Source organism: Haematobia irritans, chromosome 5 (genome assembly GCF_050003625.1).
Source record: "Haematobia irritans isolate KBUSLIRL chromosome 5, ASM5000362v1, whole genome shotgun sequence".
Lineage (NCBI taxonomy): Eukaryota > Metazoa > Arthropoda > Insecta > Diptera > Muscidae > Haematobia > Haematobia irritans.
The window spans coordinates 46,649,038-46,669,944 of NC_134401.1; the positions used below are offsets into that span (position 1 = coordinate 46,649,038).

Genomic DNA, 20,907 nt, shown 5'->3' on the forward strand with positions numbered 1-20,907 from the left:
AGAATTTTTTCAAAATTTTATTTCTCTACAAAATTTTGTCTAAATTTATTTCTGTAGAAAATTTTGTCTAAATTTTATTTCTGTAGAAAATTTTGTCAAAATTTTATTTTTGTAGAAAATTTTGTCTACATGTTATTTCTGTAAAAAATTTTGTCAAAATTTTATTTCTATATAAAATTTTATTTCCATAGAAAATTTTGCCATAATTTTATTTCCATAGAAAATTTGCCAAAATTTTATTTCCATAGACAATTTTGTAAAATTTTATTTCTATAGAAAATTTTGCCAAAATTTTATTTCTAAAGAAAATTTTGCAAACATTTTATTTCTATTGTGACAAAATTTTCTATGGAAATTAATAAATTGAAAATATACCTTCACAAAAAACAAAATGATTAAGAACCACGAAAAATAACAATCGAGCACAGGTAACTGTGATTTTTATACCCTGCGCCACATTGTGGAACAGGGTATTATAAGTTAGTGCATATGTTTGCAACACCCAGAAGGAGACGAGACAGACATATGGTGTCTTTGGCCAAAATGCTTAGGGTGTGCTCTTGAGTCGATATAGCCATGTCTGTCTGTCCCTGAACACATTTTTGTAATCAAAGTCTAGGTCGTAGTTTTAGTCCAATCGACTTCAAATTTGGCACAAGTATGTGTTTTGGCTCAGAATAGATCCCAATTGATTTTCGTTCAGATTTAGATATAGCTCCCATATATATCTTTCGCCCGATATGGACTAATACGGTCCCAGAAGCCAGAGTTTTATCCCAATTTGGTTGAAATTTTGTACTAGGTGTACAATTAGTAGTGTAGTCAAGTGTGCCAAATTTGGTTGAAATCGGTTCAGATTTAGATATAGCTCCCATATATAGCTTTCGCCCGATTTACACTCATATGACCACAGAGGCCAATTTGTTGCTCCGATTTAGTTGAAATTTTGCACAGGGAGTAGAATTAGCATTGTAGCCATGCGTGCCAAATTTGGTTGAAATCGGTTCAGATTTAGATATATCTCCCATATATAGCTTTCGCCCGATTTACACTCATATAACCAAAGAGGCCAATTTTTAACTCCGATTTAGTTGAAATTTTGCACAGGGAGTAGAATTAGTATTGTAGCTATGCGTGCCGAATTTGGTTGAAATCGGTTCAGATTTAGATATAGCTCCCATACATAGGTTTTTCTGATTTCGACAAAAATGGTCAAAATACCAACATTTTCTTTGTAAAATCGCCACGGCTTAGTCCAAAAATTGTAAAAATGACTCTAGTTTTCCTAAACGTCTAATACATATATATCGAGCGATAAATCATAAATCATAAACTTTGCGAAGTGTCCTTAAAATTGCTTCAGATATAAATGTTTCCCATATTTGTTTACTAACATTGTGTTCCACCCTAGTGCATTAGCCGATTTAAATTTGGAGTCTATAGATTTGGTAGAAGTCTATCAAATTCTGTCCAGATCGAGTGATATTTAAATGAATGTATTTGGGACAAACCTTTATATATAGCCCCCAACACATTTGACGGATGTGATATGGTATCGAAAATTTAGATCTACAAAGTGGTGCAGGGTATAATATAGTCGGCCCCGCCCGACTTTAGACTTTCCTTACTTATTTTTAAGTGGCACAATGAAAGAGTTGTAAAAATCAAACTGATCTTGGATTGCTTCATTCTCTGACAGCCACAATCTATTCAGCTTGATTTAGTTATTCGTATGTTATTAGATAAAAAGCTACTATATCACATTACCAACCTGTACCACATATGCTGCACTTACTCTAATATATAATCAGACAGTCAACCTGCAATAAAATCCTTGGACCATATGTTCCTTAATTCGAAATTGGCCATACACTGCCGCAAATCTATCAACGAGATGGGTGAACTACGAAGCGGATGAGTTTGCCAGGCTAGGAACTACCTTACAAATTCCAGGGGAACTGGAATTTGTTTGTATGCCTCTGGCTATCTGTAATCTCTTACTGGATGAGAAGGGTGTTATGATGGCAAATGTCCGATAGGAGAATTGCAAGGGTTGCAATGACACTAAGCAAATATGACCCCATTTAAACTTAAACCGCACAATCCTGATACATGCAATAATCTATGAATTTCAACAATATCAGGATAGTCGAAAATCGATGACAAACTTATTCATTATTCAATGGTGATGGGTATAAAAAAAACAAATTGGCAACCGGCCAACCTAAAAAGGAAGTTTTTGTACACAGATTGCATTTCAATAGAATATTGGCAACTCTATCATTGACAGTGTTAGAGAAAATCTCAAAAAATTATCACCTTTTATCTCTACAAAAATAATAGGCAGAGAATCACATTTCCTATAAGATTGTGCGATAGAAATAGAATTGCCAGCTCGAAGCTCGAAATACATGGTGCATTCATCTAAACATTTCTTCTTAACTCTTGAGTCCAATCTCTCCTTCTCTTTTCATTTCCCTCACCGCATCTATTTAGATTCTACATGTAATCGATTTAGATCTTGGCATCGTTCATATGATTTGTGATTGTTATGATGGCGTTAATATTTTCCCCCTGGCTTTGGGATGCTGTCACGTTATGCTGTTGTTGTCATTTCGATGGCAGACGCTGTCGTTGTAGTCATTTAATTTTTGGCAATCAACAATCCCATGTCATTGGATTAATTTACACACGAAGAGATAGGGACATGACTGTGTGGCCAGCAATGCTGGTTCTCAGTGAAAAATTCTCACAATGGTAGTGGTATCACGGGTGCCACAGTTGGTAGAATTCTATCACAATTGGTAGAATTTTTAATGTTTGGTAGATTGGTTGAATTTTTGATGTTTTGGTAGATTTTGCAAAATGTTCCTCTCCAATTAAGAGGTACAATTTTCTACAGAAATAAAATTTTAGCAAACTTAAAATTTTTACAAAATTTTCTATAGATAACATATAAAGTTTTGACAAAATTTTCTATAGAAATAAAATTTTGACAAAATTTTCCATCGAAATAAAATTTTGACAAAATTGTCTATAGCAATAAAATTTTTACAAAATTTTCAATAGCGATAAAATTTTTACAAAATTTTCTATAGCAATAAAATTTTTTAAAAAATTTTCTATAGAAATAAAGTTTTGACAAAATTGTCTATAGCAATAAAATTTTTACAAAATTTTCAATAGCGATAAAATTTTTACAAAATTTTCTATAGCAATAAAAATTTTTAAAAAATTTTCTATACATACACAGTTGGTAGAATTCTACGAAAAATGGTAGATTTTTTACTGTTTGGTAGATTTTGCAAAATGTTCCTTACCAATTAAGAGGTACAATTTTCTACAGAAATAAAATTTGAGCAAATTTTTCTATAATTTTTAAAGATTTGTTGACAGTAACTGTTACCACAACGATTGTGAGTGACAGTCTTTAGTACAACTTTCTACACAAGTTAGGGTGGAGGGTATATAAGATTCGGCCTGTGTTGGAAAAATAAATGAATCGAAACACGAATATTTACAAAAACAATTATATTTATTCTGACGAGAATTCAAAAACGACTGAGACTCATAAAATTTAAAATGAAAAAAAAAATGATAGAAAATGTTAACATAAAAATCTTAGTATGCCTTGCATTTCAATACACAAATTATAACAAGAAATCTATGATAACTAGATTTTAAATAAAACGTTTGACAAGTTATTTTCATTATTTAATTTCAACACCATCCCTTAATGAAAATTCTCCAATACCAAGTTTCTTTGGAAACTTCTTCTGTGGAAGTGGTTTCAGGATTTTTGTTAAGATATCCGCCGTGTTTTCAGTGGAGGGTGTAAATACCAATTTAATATCGCCTCTTTCATGGACCTCTCTGACATGATGAACGCGAGTGTCAATATGTTTACTCCTAGCATGGTAAACAGGATTCCGAACTAATTTTTGAGCACTCAAATTATCTCCATAAATAGTTGTCGCAGATTTCACAATATCATGAAATCCTAATTCATTCAACAAATTTCTCAAGTATATTACTTCTTTCGTAGCTGCGGATATTGCCATGTACTCTGCCTCGGTACTACTTAGTGCAACAGTTTGTTGTTTCTTTGACTCATACGAAATTGCTGATCCAGCTAACAGGAAAACATACCCAGTATATGACCTTCTATCATCAGAACTGTTGGCCCAATCAGCGTCTGCAAATCCTCTTAATATTTTTCCATCAGGTTTGTAAAAAAGTTCATAATCACGTGTATTAGCAAGATATCTCAATACGTGTTTTGCTGCATTTAAGTGTTCCAAATGAGGATTTTTATTAAAGTGAGACAATATATTAACTGCATGCACGATATCAGGGCGCGTACATATGCCAATATACATTAGCGATCCGATAAGTGATTGATATTTGGTCGTGTTTACTTTCTCGCACGTAGTGCAATCTTGACAGGATCTAAACTTTGCTCCAGGATCTAGAGGAGTATTACATTTGCGGGTGTCCAACATATTGTGATTCTCTAGAAGCTCGTTGATCATATTTTTCTGTGATAACTTCAAAGCTCCAGTTGGTTCTTTCCTCTCTATCTCCATCCCTAGGAAATAATCAACTGGACCTTTATCTACTGTCTCAAATTCGTTCATTATCTTAGATTTTATAATATTTAGACTTGATTCTTTCGAACTTGCCAACAATAAGTCATCAACATAGACAATAATTATGTTAATTTCACCATCTTTGTTAAATGTGTAAGCACATTGGTCTACAGTGCAACGGGTAAATCCAATTTGTTTTAAAACTGTATCAAGCTTTTCATTCCATTTTCAGCCCGATTGTTTTAGGCCATAGATTGATTTTTATACCCTCCATCATAGGATGGGGGTATATTAACTTTGTCATTCCGTTTGTAACACATCGAAATATTGCTCTAAGACCCCATAAAGTATATATATTCTGGGTCGTGGTGAAATTCTGAGTCGATCTAAGCATGTCCGTCCGTCCGTCCGTCCGTATGTTGAAATCACGCTAACTTCCGAACGAAACAAGCTATCGACTTGAAACTTGACACAAGTAGTTGTTATCGATGTAGGTCGGATGGTATTGAAAATGGGCCATATCGGTCCACTTTTACGTATAGCCCCCATATAAAGGGACCCTCAGATTTGGCTTGTGGAGCCTCTAACAGAAGCACATTTCATCCGATCCGGCTGAAATTTGGCATATGGTGTTGGTATATGGTCTCTAACAACCATGCAAAAATTGGTCCATATCGGTCCATAATTATATTTAGCCTCCATATAAACCGATCCCCAGATTTGGCTTGCGGAGCCTCAAAGAGAAGCAAATTTCATCCGATCCGGCTGAAATTTGGTACATGGTGTTGGTATATGGTATCTAACAACCTTGCAAAAATTGGTTCTCATCGGTCCATAATTATATATAGCCCCCATATAAACCGATCCCCAGATTTGGCTTGCGGAGCCTAAAAGAGAAGCAAATTTCATCCGATCCGGCTGAAATTTGGTACATGATGTTGGTATATGGTCTCTAACAAACATGCAAAAATTGGTCCATATCGGTCCTTAATTATATATAGCCCCCATATAAACCGATCCCCAGATTTGGCTTGTGGAGCCTCTAAGAGAAGCAAATTTCATCCGATTCGGCGGAAATTTGGTACATGATGTTGGTATGTGGTGTCTAACAACCATGCAAAAATTGGTCCACATCGGTCCATAATTATATATAGACCCCATATAACTGATCTCCAGATTTCGCTTGCGAAGCCTCAAAGCCATACCAAAATTGGTCCAATCACACAAAAATTGATCCATATCGGTTCATAATCATGGTTGCCACTAGAGCCAAAATAATCTGCAAAATTTTATTTCTATAGAAAATTTTGTCAAAATTTTATTTCTAGAGAAAATTTTGTTAAAATTTTATTCGGTTCATAATAAAATTTTCATCATTGTCAAAATTTTATTTCTATAGAAAATTTTGTTCAAATTTTATTTCTGTAGAAATTTTTGTCAAAATTTTCTTTCTATAAAAAATTTTGTCAAATTTTTTATTTCCATAGAAAATTTTGTGAAAAATTTATTTCTAGAAAATAGAAAATTATGTCAAAATTTTATGTCTACTTTGTCAAACTGAATTATATACGTATTGGATCGATCTTTTTTGATTTAATATATACCACGTATGGACTTACATACAATTTAGAAGATGGTGTTAGGAGGTTTTAAGATACCTTGCCATCGGCAAGCGTTACCGCAACTTAAGTAATTCGATTGTAGATGGCAGTATTTAGATGAAGGTTCTACGCAATCCATGACGGAGGGTACATAAGCTTCGGCCTGGCCGAACTTACGGCCGCATATACTTGTTTTCTCTTACATACCTTTTCCGGGTAATTGACGTCCACAAATCCATCGGGTTGAGCCATAAATATGTCCTCATCTATTTCTCCATTTAAATAGGCGGTGGTAACGACCATTTGATGGACGTATAATTGTATTCTATGCTATGTATTCTACAGCCAAAGCAAGCACAGTTCTTACAGTGGAATACCTTGCCACAGGAGAAAATGTTTCTGTATAATTTATTCCATATCTTTGTGCACATCCCTTGGCCACCAGTCGTGCCTTATAGCGATCTACTCTTCCATCTTTATAATATTTTATATTAAAAACCCATTTATTTCTTAATATTGGCTCTCCAGCTGGCTTATCTACTAACTCCCAGGTATGTTTTGACTTAAGCGATTCAATCTCACAACACATAGCTTTCTTCCAAAACTCCCAGTAGCTGCTGGACATAGCCTCTGAAATATTTTTTGGCAAATTGTTCACATTGCTTTGCGCAATCTGTAATTGATTCATGGGTATTATTTTACCAGATCGCAGAATTCTGAAATCCCTTTCATTATCAATTATGCTAATATCATTTGCACTTTCCCCATTCATGTTAGATGTATTCTCATCATGATAAATTTCATCTTGAGATGATGTATTCGGCTGAATATCTGCTTCAAATCTTACCATATCGGTTTCTTCATATTCAACTTGTGGAAATAAATCGTAGTCCTTAGCCCCTAAAGAATTTTCAAGAAACTTAACATCTCGGCTTTTGTGTATTTTTCCAGTTTTTGTATCAAAAAGCCGATATGATTTAGATTCAGCAGAATATCCTGTTAAAACGCACTCTTTACCTTTAGCCGAGAATTTTGATTTTCCAGGTTTTTTATCTAGCATAATTGCTTTGCATCCAAATACTTTATAATGTGATACTGTTGGTTTTATGCCACTCCAAAGCTCAATCGGGGTTATTTCGCACAACGCTTTCGAGGGACTTCTTCGCCCCACAAATTTTCAGGCAAGTTAGAACCAAGCAGCATACATCGCGCCATTTCAACAACAGTTCGATTTGCTCTTTCGGCTACCCCATTTTGTTGGGGAGTATATTCCACTGAAATTTGCCGATTTATTCCAAGTTTCTCTAGGTGAAATGAAAATTCAGAATTCAGATATTCTCGGCCATTGTCACTTCTAATTGTCTTGAGCTTTTTCGATGTCTGCCGTTCTGCCATCTCAATGAAACTTTGGAATGTTTTGTAAACATCGCTCTTATTTTTTAAAAAGTAAACAAACATCATCCGGGAACAATCGTCAATAAATAATACAAAATATCTATTTTTCCCGACTGATGGTACTCTCATTGGCCCACAAACATCTGTGTGAACTAATTCAAGCGGCTCCTGTGCCCTGAATGTCGCCTCTTTAGGAAACGGTTGAACACATATTTTTGCTTTTAAACATATTTCGCACTTAAAATTCTGCAGAATGCTACTTATATTTAATCCATGCACCATGTTTTTCTTTGCAAGCTCCAACATACTTTGCCCATTCAGGTGACCTAAACGTTGATTCCACTTTAAGAACTCATCTTCAGAACACATGCTATATAGTTTGTTAGACATTTCGTTTCCACAAACATAAAGTCGACCCCTACGATGGCCGGTTAAAGTTATATTACCCAAAGCATCCACTATTTTTACTTTATCGTTCTCAAAAATTGTAGTGAGTTTTTCTTCTGAAAACTTTGCAATACTAATAAAGTTGTATTTTATCTTTGGAACAAAGAGAACGTCTTTTTTTATTCAATAACTTTGTCATCTGTCGACAAGTTTACATTACAAATTCCTTCGGAATGCAAATAATAACCACCAGCCAATTCAATTCGTTCTTTGTGGATTCGGAAATTATTTGCATTTTGTCGACTGCAAATCATGTGACATGTGGCTCCACTGTCAAATACCCATGTCCTTTCAGACAAGTTGTACGAATCACTTCCATGCAGCAGGGCATTTGCTTCTGCGTTTGTTTTCCAACAGTCTCCCACGAGATGTCCAACTTTTCTACACTTGTAGCACTTAAAGTTTTTATATTTATTCTCACCTAGATATTTTTGACAATTTCTTTCATTGATTCTTGACAAAAAGGCTTGAGCTCCCTCTTCTACACCGATGACTGAATTTTTTCTCTCATATTCCTCCAGCAGCTTATTGTTTAAAACGTCTAATGAGGGCAAAAGATCTCTTGATTCCATAGCCACGACAAAACTTTCATAATTATCCGGAAAACTGCTTAACATTATTATGACCAATAGCTCATCTGGAATCTGAATTTCTACCTCTTGCAGTTTTCCAACGATATCATTGAAAATTATTTGATGTTCATTCATGGTTTGGTTAGACGCCATTTTGGTCGACAATAGTTTTCGAAATAATAATACTTTTCGAGAAGGTCCTTTTGATTGAAATTTTTCCTCCAGCTTCTTCCATGCCTCTCGGGATGTCTGACAATTCTTTACAGTCCCAAGTTGTTCACTCTTCACACAAAGAAATATTGATGACAAGGCCTTCTGGTCATTCCTATGCCACACGGCTAATTCATTTCTATCTTCCGGTTTACAAATATCTCCAGTCATATAGCCCCACAGATCGGAATGAATCAATAAGCTTTTCATGTGAATTCTCCATCCATCGTAGTTTCCATTTTCTAATTTTTCTATATTGAACGCCGATGCCATTTTTTCAGCTAAAGGCCCATAACCTTTGTTGGAAAAATAAATGAATCGAAACACGAATATTTACAAAAACAAATTATATTTATTCTGACGAGAATTCAAAAACGACTGAGACTCATAAAATTCAAAATGAACAAAAATGATAGAAAATGTTAACATAAAAATCTTAGTATGCCTTGCATTTCAATACACAAATTATAACAAGAAATCTATGATAACTAGATTTTAAATAAAACGTTTGACAAGTTATTTTCATTATTTAATTTCAACAGCCTGGCCGATCTTATGACCATATATACTTGTCTTTCACTGTAAACCTATCTTCGATCTGTACAAACATTTTGAACATTATTCTGTTTTCCATGATGAACATCAAAATGTTTGTCCTGACAACATGTCATCAGGTCGATAATAAGCGTGTAATTGTATACTCAGCAAAAACATATATTTCTCAACGTACACCTACTGTCCAACAAAAAAAAGTATATACGGACTTATATACCAAATCATGGACTATCAAATCGGTATCTAAATGGGGGGGGCTATACCAAAACATGGACCGATTTACACCATACTAGCCGCAACTATTTACGGTCCTAAAATACTTATCAATTTTGAATTTCATGCAAATCGGACAATAATTGGGATGTCAAGAAGTCAAATCAGAATATCGGTTTATATGTGGTAGATACCAAAACATGGACCCATACACACCACATTCGTCATAATTATGTGTGGACCAAAATACCTCTAGATTTTCAAATCGAGAAAAAAATTATGGTGTCCACACCATATGCGGCACACTTCTTTATGGATCCATAATACCTCTAGATTTTGAATGTCTGTCCAATCGGATAAAATCCGGTGTCCCTCGTCCGTCCATGTATTTGGTGTACGCAGGATTCCGGCCGCTTTTACTAACCGATGTCGTACACGTTTTTTTTTTTCTCTGGCACAAGGACGAAAAAGCTATATCTAAATTTGAAAAAGTCGGATCAAATTTAGATATAGCTCCCATATATATGTATTCTGAGACGATCTGAGCATGAGCATGAACGAAACAAGCTATCGACTTCAAACTTGGCTCAAGTAGTTGTTATTGATGTAGGTCAGATGGTATTGCAAATGGGCCATATCGGTCCACTTTTACGCATAGCCCCCATATAAACGGACCCCCAGATTTGGCTTGCGGAGCCTATAATTGTAGCATATTTCATCTGATCTAGCTGAAATTTGGTACATGGTGTTAGTATATGGTCTTTAAAAACCATGCAAAAATTGGTCCATATCGGTCCATAATTATATATAGCCCCCATATAAACCGATCCTCAGTTTTGACCTCCGGAGCCTCTTGGAGGAGCAAAATTCATCTGATCCGGTTGAAATTTGGTACGTGGTGTTGTATATGGTCTCTAACAACCATGCAAAAATTGGTCCATATCGGTCCATAATTAAATATAGCTCCCACACTCACAGAAAAAATCATGCACGGCGTGCTCATTTCAAAACGATTCGTTCATGAAAGTGAATCAAAACACATGTGGTGTCAAACGGGGAACAGGCGGTGTCAATCTGACAACGATAAAATGACACCATGTGTTGTCAAAACAACAACCAGCGTTCATGATCTGGAAACGTTATGGTTACGATTTTATAAACAAATTAAAAAAAAAATATATTTCCGTTACCGTGACTCGAACCTGTGTTTTCTGCACCATACGCATTAACAGTCGTCTTAAAACATTGTACCACCGAGGGAGTTGCCGTCGTAACGTCTAACGATTATTTTAAGACTTTTCATGGCCAAAGAAAAAGGAACGCCGTTCATCAAACCGTGAACGCCCGTGGTCGAACTTGTGAACATTCTGTTTTGATTTTTTGTGAACGTTTCCGTTTCATTTTGTCACCGTCCGTTCACGACTATGGAACTTAATTTTTTCTATTAGTGCATATAAACCGATCCACAGATTTGACCTCCGGAGCCTCTTAGAGTAGCCAAATTCATCCAATCCAGTTGAAATTTGGTATGTAGTGTCAGTATATGGTCTCTAATAACCATGAACAAATTGGTTCATATCGGTCCATAATTATATATATATATACCCAATATAAACCGATCCCCAGATTTGACTTTCGGTGCCTTTTGGAGAAGCAAAATTCATCCGATCTGGTTGAAATTTTGTACGTGGTGGTAGTATATGATATTTAACAACCATGCCAAAAGTGGTCCATATCAGTCCATAATCATATATAGCCCCCATATAAATCGATCCCCAGATTTGAGATCCGGAACCTCTTGGAGGAGCAAAATTCATCCGATTCGGTTGAAATTTGGTACATTGCGCTAGTATATACCGTTAACAACCATGCCTAACTCGGTCCATATCGGTCTATTAATATATATAGCCCTCAGATAAATCGATCCCCAATCACACAAAAATTGGTCCATATCAATAATTGTATATAGCCCCCATATAAGCGACCCCCATATTTCAATTCTGGCTCCCTACGTATCGTGCAAAAGTCCATATCGATTCGTAATTATTTGTAGACTTACATACCTTTTTGTCTAAAATATACCACGTATGGACTAACTCACAATTTAGAAAACGATTCAAGATACCACAACCCAAGTAACTCGATTGTGGATGACAGTCTTTAGTAGAAGTTTCTACGCAATCCATGGTGGAGGGTACATAAGATTCGGCCTGGCCGAACTTACGGCCGTATATACTTGTTTTTCTATGAGATGATGTAATTTCGTGAACTGCAGTTAAAAAATACAACAGGACATTAAAATTTCCTGGTTTTTAACAACGCTTTGTGGAAATCTCAAAATGTGGAGTAAAATTTAGTTCAATTTTCGTGCATCGTAGTTCATTCTTTCTATAAAACAGTTCACTTTTTTCGGTGTAAGTACCTTTATTAATAAACCGCGAAAAGAGAATGAAAATTTGATAAATGAGATCTGTATCCTAATTTTAATTTTATTGGTCCTAGATTTAAAGCCAGATAGGTCGCTAAAAATTTCTTTATTTTAAAGAAGCCGTATCTTTGGCTCGGAATCAATACCAAAATCCTTAGGTTAGGTTGGGTGGCCCTATGTATCAGGATCACTTAGACTATTCAGTCCATTGTGATACCACATTGGTGAACTTCTCTCAAATCCTTACGGGAAGGTCAAAATCTTTGGATCCAAGTAAACTTTCTTTTGAGTATACGTTGCGCTTTTTTACTAACTGATCATCGTCAAATTTGGCACAAAATAATATTTTTCATCACCCTTAGGTCTGCAAAACATCATCGAAATCGGTTTCAGATTTAGCTATAGCTCCCATATATATGTATCGCCCGATTTTCGTGCGGAAAATCATGGGAATCGGTTCGGATAGCTTTAAAATATATGTATTGCCCAATTTTCTAAAATTTGGTCATAATACCCATTTTTATTAACCGATCTTACTCAGCACAATTTAGCACAAGGTAACCTTATGCAGTACCAACCAAACCTGCAAAATATCATCCAAATCGGTTAAGATTTTAATCATTTCATTTTATTGTCATAAGTAAAATATACATATTTGTGTGGCATATATACTAAATTAAATACATAAATATTTAGAAAACATTTAAAAATATTTCTATTTCGACTGCCTACCATAATTTATTAGAGTTTAAAAAAATCTCCAACAAATTGGAAGCATATCGTTGGGACATTTTTAGCTTTTTGCATCGTATCGAATGCCTCTAATAGCAAGACGCCTTTGTAGCGACCCTCCATATTAGTGTACAAGTCAACTTCAAAAGCTGCCTTGAATGGTTTGTGGTGGTAGATATGCTGAAAACGACAACAAGAAAAATTTTAGGAAAAATAAAAAATTTCGTAATTGAAGACAAACAATTTTTTTTTTTTCTAGCTATTTAGATGCTTCGACATTCGTTCTTGCATTTTCTCTGTAGACAAATTTCTTTGGAGGCTTCGTTTTGCTTTTCAAAACTTTCGTTTATTCTAAGCCCAAAACTTACCCCATAATTATTTATACAAACTCGATCTTCTTCGACAATGTGTTGAGTCCAAAGTTCATACCACAGTGAAGTCTTATCATACATTGAACCACACCAGTCGCTTGTAAACACGGTATATGGTGTCACCTGCCATTTCCCTCTAAAAAATTTAAATATTTCGAATTTTCCCTAGGAAGGAAGATTCAGTTATAAAACAGCAGAATGTTCACTAGGGAATGGGGGGGGAACTTACAGTAATTCGATGAGTTGGTTGGACATTCTTCCACACATTAGTTACGTTACCACTAACGGTTATTTCACCGTCATCATAGTAAACATGCAAGTCGTCTTTATTAAATAAATCGTGAACACCATTTGTCCCCGGCTCATCAGGACAATTCTCAAAGAGATCCTCATTGAGAAAGACAAATTCATAGCGAAATCCTTGGGTCAATTTCACCAACAATAGACATTTGCAGATAATTGTCAAGAGTGCTAAACTTTTTCGACCGACCATTTTAAAGTAAACTTGAACTGTGCTATATATTAAAGGCAAATGGTCTGCTTTATATAGCCATTGCAAAATAAGAATATCAGGACATCTATCTCTACTGAAGGTTATAATTACAAAAATTTTGTTATTCAACACCATTACTGTGATACTAAAGGTGACATTTGTCCCACCCACATTCCTATCTCCGATCAAACAACCCTTCGGAAAAACCAACATCGCAAATTGTTGTTTTATTTCTATTATCAACATACATACTTATTTTTGTACACACAAAGAAATACAGCCTATAAATAAGGCTGTAAGTCGACTGTCCATTGTTGACATTAGATACAAAAACACAGACCATAATATACAGAAAGATCTCTCCCCTGGAAAGGGGCACTTTTCTATATCTTCATTTGGGGCCATGTAATAAATAACTTCTACACCTAGCGTCGATTAAAGACCACAATGATAGAATTCGTGAAACTATTTAGGGCATAGGTCATCCACATTACGATTTGGTTAATCAAAACTTCTTGATTTCTATAGCAAATATGTCAAAATTTTAGATCTATAGAAAATTTTCTCAAAAATTTTAGATCTATAGAAAATTTTATCAAAATATTATTTGTATAGAAAATTTTGTCACAATTTTATTTCTTTAGAAAATTTTGTTAAAATTTTATTTCTATAGAAAATTTTGTTAAAATTTTATTTCTATAGAAAATTTTATCAAAATTGTATTTCTATAGAAAATGTTGTCAAAATTGTATTTCTATAGAAAATTTTGTCAAAATTGTATTTCTATAGAAAATTTTGTCAAAATTGTATTTCTATAGAAAATTTTTTCGAAATTTTATTTCTATAGACAATTTTGTCAAAATTGTATTTCTGCAGAAAATTTTGTTAAAAGTTTATTTCTATAGAAAAGTTTGTCAAAATTTTATTTCTAAAGAAAATTTTTCTCAACAATTCATTTCTACAGAATATTTTGTTGAAATTTTATTTCTACAGAAAATTTTGCCAAAATTTTATTTCTATTGAAAATTTTGTCAAAATTTTATTTCTATAGAAAATTCTGTCAACATTTTATTTCTATAGAAAATTTTGTCAAAATGTTACTTCTATAGATAATTTTGTGAAAATTTTATTGCTATAGCAAAATTTTGTCAAAATTTTATTTCTATAGAACATTTTGTGAAAATTGTATTTCTATAGACAATTTTGTTGAAATTTTATTTCTACAGAAAATTTTGTCAAAATTTTATTTCTATAGAAAATTTTGTCAAAATTTTAGATCTATAGCATCCTCTACTTGCAAAACTATCAAGCAATTATCAGAATAAATTCAGGCAGTTCACTAAACCCAAAAGTGAACCACACTTGAACCTTCCGAAAAAAGGCTAACACGATAGCCGACTTATGCCGTAATAAATTCGTACAAACATATCTCTTTTCCTTTGCCACCGTCAAATCATAGATTTGAGTGCAATTGGCTGGGTTTATTTTGAGCGTGCTTCCTCTTTTTTGACTTTTGGGTTTAGTGAACTGCCTGAATTTATTCTGATAATTGGTTGATAGTTTTGCTGCAAGTAGAGTATGCTGATGAGCAATGTGGTAATTCCGAAACAGCTGTACATCCAACCATCTTGCAGTCTATAGGGCTTTGCCCAAAAAAAATTGACAAGCATACTTTTCCTCTGTTGGTTAAGCTACACTTGTAGTTTAGTCAATGCATGATTTTAAGTTGAAATCAAAAACAACAATAATGATTAAAGAACAACAATAATGATTAAAGAAAAAAATGTTATTTCTCTAGAAAATTTTGTCAAAATTGTATTTCTATAGAAAATTTTGTCAAAATTGTATTTCTATAGAAAATTTTGTCAAAATTGTATTTCTATAGAAATTTTGTCAAAATTTTATTTCTATAGAAAATTTTGTCTAAATGTTATTTTTACAGAAAATTTTGTTAAAAGTTTATTTCTATAAAAAATTTTGTAAAATTTTTATTTTGTCAACATTTTATTTCTATAGAAAATTTTATTTATATGGAAAATGTTGTCAAAATTTTATTTCTATAGAAAATTTTGTCACAATTTTATTTCTACAGAAAATTTGTTCAAAATTTTATTTCTATAGAAAATTTTGTCAAAATTTTAGATCAATAGCATCATCTACTTGCAGCAAAACTATCAACCAATTATCAGAATAAATTCAGGCAAATTTTGTCAAAATTTTATTTCTATAGAAAATTTTGCCAAAATTTTATTTCTATGGAATATTTTGTCAAAATGTTATTTCTATACAAAATTTTGTCACAATTTTATTTCCATAGAAAATTTTATTTCTATAGAAAATTTTGTCACAATTTTATTTCTATAGAAAATTTTGTCAAAATTTTATCTCTATAGAAGATAATATCAAAATTTTATTTCTATAGAAAATTTTCTCAAAACTTTTTTCTATAAAAAAAATTTTCAACATTTTATTTTGTCAAGAACAAATTCAATTTCTATAGAAAACTTTGTCAAAATTTTATTTCTATAAAAAATTTTAATTTCTATAGAAAATTTTGTCAAAATTTTATTTCTATAGAAAATTTTGTCAAAATTTTATTTTTATAGAAAAATTTTCAAAATTGTGTTTCTTTAGAAAATTTTGTCAAGATTTTATTTCTATAGAAAATTTTGTCAAAATTTTATTTCTATAGAAAATTTTGTCAAAATTTTATTTCTATTGAGAATTTTGTCAAAATTTTAATTTCTATAGAAAATTTTGTCAAAAATGTGTTTCTAGAAAATTTTGTCAAAATTTTTGTAAAAATTTTATTTCTATAGAAAAGTTTGTCAAAATTCTATTTCCATAGCAAATTTTATAAAAATGTTTTTTCTATAGAAAATTTTGTCAAGAAAAAATTCAATTTCTATAGAAAATTTTGTCCAAATTTTAATTTCTATAGAAAATTTTGTCAAAATTTTGTTTCTATTGAGAGTTTTGTCAAAATTTTAATTTCCATAGAAAATTTTATTAAAATTTTATTTCTATGGAAAATTTTGTCAATAGTTTATTTCTATTGAGAATTTGGTCAAAATTTTAATTTCTATAGAAAATTTTATTTCTATAGAAAATTTTATTTCTATAGAAAATTTTGTCAAAATTGTATTTCTATTGAGAATTTTGTCAAAAATTTTATATCTATAGAAAATCTTTCCAAAATTTTATTTCTATACAAAATTTTATTTCTATAGAAAATTTTATAAATTTTTTTTTTTTAAGAATTTATTTCCATGGAAAAATTCTCAAAATTCAATTTCTGTAGACAATTTTGCCAAAATTTTATTTTCTAGTGAGTATTTTGTCAACATTTTATTTCTATAGAAAATTTTGTCAAAATTTTATTTCTATTGAGAATTTTGTCAAAATTTTAATTTCTATAGAAAATTTTGTCAAAATTTTATTTCTATAGAAAATTTTGTCAAAGTTTTATTTCAATTGAGAATTTTGTCAAAATTTGAATTACTATAGAAAATTTTGTCAAAAATGTGTTTCTACAGAAAATTTTGTCACAATTTTATATCTATAGAAAATTGTATCAACATTTTATTTCAATAGAACATTTTCTCAAAATTTTTTTTCTATCGAAAATTTTGTCAAGATTTATTTCTATGGAAAAATTCTCAAAATTCAATTTCTGTAGAAAATTTTGTCAAAATTTTAATTCTATTGAAAATTTTGTCAAAACTTTATTTCTATTGCAAATTTTGTCAAAAATTTTATTTCTATAGAAAATTTTGTCAAAATTTTATTTCTATTGCGAATTTTGTCAAAATTTATTTCTATAGAAAATTTTGTCAAAATTTTATTTCTATAGAAAATTTTGTCAAATTTTTATTTAATTTTTTTTTGTGTTTTTTATTGTTGGTTGGTTTTTCAATCATATCTGTTGTTTTGATTTCAGCTTAAAACCATTGCGTTGACTCAACTAGAAGAGTAGCTTAACCAATAGAGGAAAAATATATTTGTTTAATCTATGTGGGCAAAGCCCTTCAGACTGCAATATGGTTTGTATGAACGGCCGTTTCGGAATTATAACATCCCTCATCAGCATCCTCTGCTTGCAGTAAAACTATCAACAAATTAGCAGAATAAAATCGTTTTACTCAATAAACGAAAAATAAATTACATTTGAACTTTCCGAAAAAATCGAAGAAATCACCAATAACTGCTCCAAATAAAGGGTTCTTAAATTTCCATATACTGAAAGAAGAGTATTCTTTTTTGAGGAAAGAAAAAGGAAAAAATCTTTAAAAGCAAATAAAAAAGATTAGGGATTATAGTTGTTCGTTTGTCACTAGTTCGGGTTTTATTAGCTCGTAAAAAAATTCTTTAAAAGCTAACATTTAATTTCGTTCGGAGAAATGTATTTTTCTTTGTGTGTATCTGTAGTCCTACCTGTGACAGTGTTTGTGATCTGCACAAAAGGTCTGGAACTAAATATCGCGAAAATATCCCCTAATTTAATTTAATTTATTTTTTTTTATTTATTAATTATTTAAATTGTAAAAACATGGACTTCTGATGGCATAAACAGCGTTATATCACGTTCCTTTTTTTAATTCAGAGGTCACGTTACTTGTAAACCTATCTTCGATCTGGGAAAACATTTTCAAAACTGTTATAATTCCATTACGAACATCTATATGCAAATTAGCTATCGGCCAACACAAAACATCGGAGAAAGGTTTGTTCACACTAGGGCTGTCATTCGGGATTATTTCCGAATCCTGGAATTTGGTGTCCGTCCGTCCGTCTGTCCATGAATTTGTTGTTGGCAGGATTCCGGTTGCAATTATTATTATATTTTGATGAAATTTGGTGTATGCCGTTTTTTCGGCACAAGGACGAACGCTATTGAATTTGGAAAAATTGAATCAAATTTAGATATAGCTCCCATATATATCTATCGCTCGATTTCGATAAATACAGTTAGATTGCGCTCATTTACTAACCGTTCAGTGTCAAATTTGCCACAAAGTAATCTAATTTGTCTCCCTTTAAGTGTGATGAAATTTTCATCGAAATTTATCAACCGATCTTACTCAAAGTTGGTAGAATCTAAATTTCTATAGTACTTACTATATGTGCAAAAAATCATCGAAATCGGTCCAGATTTAGCTATGGCTCCCATATATATGTATCTAGGGTGTACAAATAACCGTTTTTTATACCCTCCACCATAGGATGAGGGTATATTAACTTTGTCATTCCGTTTGTAACACATCGAAATATTGCTCTAAGACCCCATAAAGTATATATATTCCGGGTCGTGGTGAAATTCTGAGTCGATCTGAGCATGTCCGTCCGTCCGTCTGTTGAAATCACGCTAACTTCCGAACGAAACAAGCTATCCACTTGAAACTTGGCACAAGTAGTTGTTATTGATGTAGGTCGGATGGTATTGCAAATGGGCCATATCGGTCCACTTTTACGTATAGCCCCCATATAAACGGGCCCCCAAATTTGGCTTGGGGATGCTCTGAGAGAAGCAAATTTCATCCGATCCGGCTGAAATTTGGTACATGGTGTATCCAACAACCACACAAAATTTGGTTCACCTCGGTTCATAATTATATATAGGCCCCATATAAACCGATCCCCCGATTTGGCTTGCGGAGCCTCTAAGAGAAGCAAATTTCATCCGATCCGGCTGAAATTTGGTACATGGTGTTAGTATATGGTCTCTAACAACCATCCAAAAATTGGTCCACATCGGTCCATAATTATATATAGCCCCCATATAAACCGATCCCCCGATTTGGCTTGCGGAGCCTCTAGGAGAAGCAAATTTCATCCGATTCGGCTGAAATTTGGTACATGGTGTTAGTATGTGGTCTCTAATGACCATGCAAAAATTAGTCCACATCGGTCCATAATTATATATAGCCCCCATATAAACCGTTCACCAGATTTGACCTCCGGAGCCTCTTGGAGGGGCAAAATTCATCCGATCCGGTTCAAATTTGGAACGTGGTGTTAATATATGACCTCTACCAACCATACCAAAATTGGTCCATATCGGTCTATAGTTATATCTAGCCGATCTCCAATAACACAAAAAGTGGTCCATATCGGTTCATAATCATGGTTGCCACTGAGCCAAAAATAATCTACCAACATTTTATTTCTATAGAAATTTTTTTCAAAATTTTATTTCTATAGAAAATTTTGTTAAAATTTTATTCGGTTCATAATCATGGTTGCCACTCGAACCAAAAATAATCTACCAAAAATCTACCATTTTTAGAGAAAATTTTGTCAAAATTTTATTTCCAAAAAAAAAATTGTTAAAATTTTATTCGGTTCATAATCATGGTTGCCACTCGAGCCAAAAATAATCTACCAAAAATCTACCATTTGTAGAGAAAATTTTGTCAAAAATTTATTTCCAAAAAAAAAATTTTAAATTTTATTTAAATATACTTGTTTTTTTTTATACCCTCCACCATAGGATGGGGGTATATTAACTTTGTCATTCCGTTTGTAACACATCGAAATATTGCTCTAAGACCCCATAAAGTATATATATTCTGGGTCGTGGTGAAATTCTGAGTCGATCTGAGCATGTCCGTCCGTCCGTCCGTCTGTTGAAATCACGCTAACTTCCGAACGAAACAAGCTATCGACTTGAAACTTGGCACAAGTAGTTGTTATTGATGTAGGTCAGATGGTATTGAAAATGGGCCATATCGGTTCACTTTTGCGTATAGCCCCCATATAAACGGACCCCCAAATTTGGCTTGCGATTGCTCTAAAAGAAGCAAATTTCATCCGATCCGGCTGAAATTTGGTACATGGTGTTAGTATATAGTCTCTAATAACCATGCAGAAATTGGTCCATATCGGTCCACTTTTAAGTATAGCCCCCATATAAACGGACCCCCAAATTTGGCGTGCGATTGCTCTAAGAGAAGCAAATTTCATCCGATCCGGATGAAATTTGGTACATGGTGTTAGATTATGGTCTCTAACAACCACGCAAAAATTGGTCGATATCGGTTCACTTTTACGTATAGCCCCCATATAAACGGACCCCTAAATTTGGCTTGCGATTGCTCTAAGAGAAGCAAATTTCATCCGATCCGGCTGACATTTGCTAAATGGTGTTAGTACATGGCCTCTACCAACCATGCAAAAATTGGTCCACATCGACCCATAACTATATATTGCCCCCATATAAGCCGATCCCCAGATTTGACCTCCGGAGCCACTTAGAGGAGCAAAATTGATCCGATCCGGTTAAAATTTGGTACGTGGTGTTA

General features: G+C 32.9%; 1 protein-coding gene across 1 annotated transcript; it reads right to left on the reverse strand.

Annotated features, from left to right (window-relative positions):
* Positions 1 to 12,616: 12,616 nt before the first annotated feature.
* Positions 12,617 to 13,607, reverse strand: LOC142241358 (uncharacterized). The gene is made up of 3 exons (XM_075313137.1): positions 13,343 to 13,607; positions 13,111 to 13,278; positions 12,617 to 12,922 (listed from the first exon to the last, which is right to left on the reverse strand). Exons 1-3 carry the CDS (start codon positions 13,604 to 13,606, stop codon positions 12,752 to 12,754), a joined length of 603 nt encoding a protein of 200 aa, XP_075169252.1. The 5' UTR covers position 13,607; the 3' UTR covers positions 12,617 to 12,751.
* Positions 13,608 to 20,907: the final 7,300 nt, after the last annotated feature.